General features: G+C 48.8%; 1 protein-coding gene across 2 annotated transcripts in view; it reads right to left on the reverse strand.

Moving 5' to 3' along the window:
* Positions 1-2,695, reverse strand: part of PRIMA1 (proline rich membrane anchor 1) — a 49,525-nt gene extending 46,830 nt beyond the window's left edge. For both annotated transcript variants that reach the window (XM_014884505.2, XM_014884506.2), the window contains exon 1: positions 2,588-2,695. In XM_014884505.2, the coding sequence (XP_014739991.1) occupies positions 2,588-2,680 (93 nt within the window). In that variant the 5' untranslated portion in view covers positions 2,681-2,695. The remainder of the gene's footprint in view (positions 1-2,587) is intronic.
* Positions 2,696-6,000: the final 3,305 nt, after the last annotated feature.

The raw sequence follows: 6,000 nt of genomic DNA on the forward strand, positions 1-6,000 counted from the left end.
GCCAGTCCAGACTTATGCTACCTGGACTTCAAGCTAAAGCATTTTTTTCCCTGCTCTGAAAAGACGTACAGTTGACTTTATGAATTTGTGCATTTGATGTGAACATGTTTTGCAGAAAGGACAAAAGTTTCAAAATACTTATGGAAATGAAAATGTGATCCACAAATGTCCAGGGAAGAACAAACAGAAAGTGGTAACTGGTGGCTTCCTTTTGCAGTCTCTCTCGAAGTTTGTGCCTGTGGAATACTTCTCTTTAGTCCAAGATTTCTTTTAGAAATAGTGATCCTAGTCCTGCTTTGCATACCGTGGAAGAATAAATCTGCTTGTGGTCAGAACTATTTAGTATTTCAGTAGAGTCCCATGGGGTTGCAGCAGTCCACAAGCGTGTTCTACTGAGTGGGATAGGAAAAGAGGATTAATACCTGGAGGATTAGTCCCTGGAGGGTGGCCTTCTTGTGACTTTTTTAATCAGGTAAAAGGAGGAAAGCTTTAACAGAAAAGTGCAGTTGACTGAAGGCACAGAGACCTCTAAAAGCCTGCTGATGTGGCAAGAGCTTTGTCTCTTGGAAGCAGTCTACAGAGATGAGATGAGATCTCAACACCGCTGCATAAATTCCAGGACAGTTCTGTGCAATTCACATTAGTTTATCCAGATCCATGTTTACAAAACCAGAAAAAATGTGTCCCTGCTATTTATCATGGCCCTTTCTGCTCTTTTTAAAATTATGTCAAAAGCCTCTGACAGAATCATCCCTTCCCTCTTGCCAGAGAACTACCACTGTCACAGGCTACCACGCTAATAAGAAAAGATTGTGGGTTTTGTTTTGGTTTTGTTTTTAATAAGATAAATGCTTCTCCTTTGATTGGCATCTGACTGATTCTCTTAAGTGTCTCAAGGCAGGGCCTAAGGAGGGAATGCCGAGGTGGGAGGGAAGGCTATGCCACACTAAGTCATTGTGGGGACAAATGAGTGAGGAGGGGCTGGGGGATGTGAGAAAACATGACTGCTGCTATAGATAGAACAGGGGCAGGGGAGCAACGATGCAACGTTACAGAATTAGTCAAGGAGAGAATGGCTTGTGAGACTGAAGATAAGAGCAAGGATTATGACTCAACATGGGGAAGGGAATCATGGGAGGGGTTCAACGAGGAAGGAGTTTCAGTCGCAGGAAGGATGGAAAGCTGGCATTCCAGGGAGCATTCTATACCTGCCCTCTCCATTGGAACCTGCTGATGGGAGCCCTGGATAAAGCCTAGTTTTGGAAAAACTGGAAAAAAGCTTAAATATGAGCAGGCTTATTGTTTGTTCTTCCACAGAACAGCAAGCAATAGCACAAATACAGTTGATGAATGGGACATTCATCCAAATTCCAAATTATTGCAAGGAAAGGCTAGCGGGCTGCTTGTCTTTTGTACTTCTCAGAGCCTGTTTCAATTTTTATAAATGTAATTGTTTTTGAAATATTGTTTTAGATCATGTGAGTAGTTTGCCAGAAAGATGTTTATCCAAGGTTTTTTTTTTCTCTGCTCAATTGACTGATACGAGAGAGGTTGCAGGAGGCATCTCTTTTCACCCAACTGTGCTTCCCTGAAAAATTCAGTTACAGTTTAAATTAAGATTAGCTACCTAAATACTTGAGGACAGCAGCAAGGTAGCGGTGGCAGAAATTTTTATGACAGGACATTGGTTTAAAGGTTGTTTTTGTTGTATTTCTGTTCATTTTAATCCATAAGGAGCACAAATCCTCTTTGTCATTCATGGCAAGAGACAAGATGCTAAAACAAACATCTCTCTTTAATCTCTTGGGAGTCACTAAGTTTAGATCAGGGAGTAAAAGATGTGGAGTCTCCACTTTGTTTTTCCAAGAAGGAAACTGTAATTGGTCTGTTCTTGAACGGCACTTGGCTGGCTCATCAATCACTTCTCTGAAGACATATATTATAAATAAACTTTAAAATATCGAAGTGACGCATTTGAGCTGAGCTCTGCTGCTGTTCTGATTCTCCAAACTGGATGGGCGCTCTCCCTCACTGTATGCCAATTTCTCCCAGTCTCTCTTGCTGGCCACCCACATTACAATCAAGGTCAGACAACACCACAGCGTCGGAGTTGGCAAAAGCTGATTCAGCCCTTTACCCAGAAAACCCTCAATTCAATTCGCAATCAATACCGAGAACCCACGGCAGGGCACGACCGCCGGGGCTCCGCTCCGCCGCTGCCTCTCTCCGCGCATCTTTGCCACCAACAGCAAAATGCGCTTCCCAGCCCTCCGACCGCCGGAGCGCCGAAGAAAGTCAACTCTATCCTGCTGGGACCGAGCACTCTCGGACCGAGTTCAGCGCTCCGGGGCTGGCCCTGCTCTCCCGTCCCGCACACCCGCCGGTCCCGCAGCACCCAGCAAGGGGGGCCCTCTCCGGGGACAGCAACAGCTCTCCCGGCTTTGGGGCCGCCTGCGCGACCACCGCCCCGTCACGGCCTCCTCCCCGCAGTGCCGGGGGTGCCGGAGGGCTCTGCCCGCGGCCCCGCTTCTCCCCGGCCCCGCCGTCCCCGCGCCCCGCGTCTGCGAGCGGGCTCGGGCGGCCCTACCTGGAGGGACCCCCAGAGCGGGTGGAGGGCACAGTGCAGCAGCAGGGAGGGCCAGCAGTAGCGGAGCAGCCCCAGCAGCTGCCGGAGCAGCATCCCTCCTGGGCGGGCGGGCGGGGGTGCGGGCTCCGGGTGACCTGGGGAGGGAGAAGAGCGAGCCGGCAGCACAGGCGTTGGCTCGCACCCATCCCCGGAGCGCGACTGTCCCAACTTTAATTCTGGAGGGGAGGGAGGGAAGGCGGGAGGGAAGGAGGGGAGGAGGGAGGCAGGGAGATGGGCGGGTGGGGAGGGGAAAGAGTGGTCGGGAAAACCCAGAGCCCTGCAAGTCCTGGCTCCCTCAGCAGGGAGACGCGCCTCCACCCCCCCCTGCCCGCCTCCCTCCCCGCCCGCCCCGCAGGCTTCCCCTCCCCGGGATGCTCCGGCTGTCGCCGCCGGCAGCCTCTCCGTGCCGGGGGCTTCCGGGCCGGCGCTCACCGCTGAGCTCGGGGCTCTCGCACACACGGGAGGGGAGCGGGCGGCGGGAAAAGTTTGGAGCCAGGCGCGGAAAAAAGGGCCAGGGCCAGGGCCGGAGCCCGAGGGGAGAGGCGGCGAGAGCGGCGCGGCCGCGCAGCCGGGGCATTGCATCTCCCACCAGCCCGCCGCCGCTGCTGCAGTGATTTTTCAAGCCCATCGAGGCAGTCCCTTCTGCGCACGGCTCCCCTCGTCTCTCCCTCCCCGCCCGGGCTCCTCCCGGCGGCAGCTGCCCTCCGCTGAGCCCCGGCGGGCGGTTCGGGACCCGCGGGGAGCGGGACCTGCGGGGAGCGGATCCTATGGGAACGGGGAGCGCCGCACCCGCCCCGCGCCTCCCGCAGCCCAGAGAGGCACCGACCCCAAGGGGAAGGGCAGGATGAACCGGCACCCCTGTCCTGGAGTAGCCCCATCCCGAATTGCGGCCAGGAGGTTTTGGGGTTGGTGGTTGTCGGTGTTCACTCCTTCTCTCATGAGTGATGCAAGAGTTTGTCCTGTGACAGGCGGGACATGGGGCTGGGTCGTCCCGGTGACTCCGGGATGTAATAGGGAAGACGCTTCATGGCATTTGTGGTTCTATGTTCTAACAAAACACACAGAAATGTGCAACAGTGCATGAATCGAAGTGGATAGACCCCCCCCCAATATCAAGGCACCACAGTCCGGCTTCCCCACAGGAAGGAAAGCGTAGAAAATCAAGGATGAAGATGGGTTTGCTTCCAGTGAAGCACTAAAAGCAGAACAGCTGTTTTTCGAAAGGTGGCTATGGCTGAAAGTTGGGCCTTGTGGGTATCAAGATGACCATAAAACATTTGTTGTTGGGTCCATGACACAGGGATCCTGTTTTCAATGCAGTAAGCATATGGGTTTCAACAAAATACTAGTTCCAGTGTTTACATTTCATATCGAGAGATAAATGAGTTTGAGGATATTGACCTCAGTTTTTCTTTGTATTTCTTGCGCTCACTGAGCCAAGTTTAATCATCAGTTTCATAAAAATCTGCTCAGAGAAGCAGGAATGGAAATACATTAACCTCTGAACTGATACACAGCTAAAATTCTTTTTTCATACCACTATTACATTCATTTCATGTCCATTCATTTCAGCCCCGACAGGCACTGTTTTAAATGTCAGGGCTATCAGGCCCAGCAGCGTTTTACAAATGAGAACCGCGCACTGGAATTTAATGGTGTTACACCTGAGTTGAGGTAGACTCGTTGAACCTAGGCATCTATTTGTGAATCCCTGTCTTGTGGTTTTGTAAGAGCAGAATTCAGAGCGGCAAAGACATTATGATCTTGGGTAGAGGCAGTAATTGTATGGCAAAGATATTTTCTGTAATGATGCTGAAAAAGATGGCGTCCTTTTCTGTAAGCCTACTGTGTAATACGCAGGGCTTAATATATTGTGCTCATTCAATTATAGTTTTAGTGAGCTGGAGTCACAAGAGACAGCAAAGCTTTTCAGGCTTTCTGGTGATTTCCTGAAGGTATTTCAGCACTTGGTCACAGTACAGAACATAATAAATTGCACCATCTGTATACATAGTTCTTGGTTCCTGACAGAATGAGAGATAAGGCTTTAGGCATTGTATGCCAAAAAAATACAACACAGATTTATTTTCTTTCAGTATTTACAATGCCTTAATGTCTGAAGAACTGTGGATTTTCCTGCCATTAGCGATTGCCCAAGTAGCTGTCTCAAAGTGCTGTTCCTGTGGTTCAAAGACAACCCAGGGAACTGAGGAGTCAGAGCCAAACTCAACCCACAGTCGCACGGAAGCAAGCGCAATCAGGGATATTGTTCTGACACAAACAAGAGCAGAGTTTGGCCCAGGTAATCAGCATCTTTTCTGTTTCACACTGGTAATTGACAGTTCCCTTGGGAAAATGATTGGGCTGCAAATACATTAAATCCAGCCCCTGGACCCAGTCATATGGTCCACACAAGCCTATTTCCCATTAGCCTGAATGGCTGAAGAAAGGGATGAATGTGTGCCCCACACAATGACACCAATCCTCTTTCTGTGGAGAGAAAATAAGAGTCCAGGAATTTTTTCCACTTACAAGGAAGATAAATGACATAATGCTTGCAATACTGCAGGCCCTGAATCAATGGCAGGCTTGGAATATGTTTTGCTTAACAACACATTAAGTATTTTGTAGCACCAGGACTCGTATGTGGAAGAACACAATGATTTGTCTGTAGCAGTCACACTACTGAAGTGTGGAGAAGGATAATGGCTAGGGCTACCATCCTGGAACCAGAAACAGGATTTCCTGGGGTGTAGTCCCACTACTACCAACTTCCTCTGATACATTTGGCATGTTTTTAAAATTACCTCTACCAGATTCCCTGCCTGTCAAAACAGCACAACGAGATCCAGCTACCTGAAATTCTTACTGTGTTTGGTCAGAAATGCAGTAGCAAGATCCTGTCCTCCAAAAAGTTTAGCTCATCACAGAAACATGGAAGGGTACCAGATCCTTTGCTGGTGTGATCAGCAAAGGTCTGTGTTCTGGTTCAGTGCTCTGGAGATGAAAAGTGATTTGTAAGTGTTACAGCTCAAAATAATAACCGAAACTATCTTTCTTTTATTTTCAGAAAAAGACTGCACAAACAGCATCATTCAAACAGTTTCCTGAAAACTTTTAGTCAAATATTAATACTCAATGGAATGATGACCATTACTCTTTTTCCCTTTCATCTTTGGTTTGATTACCAAGGAAGAATATTTATCTTGTTTGTGTCAGGTTTTTGTTTTTTAAGCAATTGCTGATAATCAGAGAAATCGTGATTAACACTCCAATGCAGCAACTACTCTGGAAACATTACTAAGGCTTACAACACTGATTAGCTGTACCAACAAATATGATTGTATTCCTTTAATCTAAGTAGCCATAATAGT

This window comes from Sturnus vulgaris, chromosome 6 (genome assembly GCF_052056855.1).
Source record: "Sturnus vulgaris isolate bStuVul1 chromosome 6, bStuVul1.hap1, whole genome shotgun sequence".
Classification (NCBI taxonomy): Eukaryota; Metazoa; Chordata; class Aves; order Passeriformes; family Sturnidae; genus Sturnus; species Sturnus vulgaris.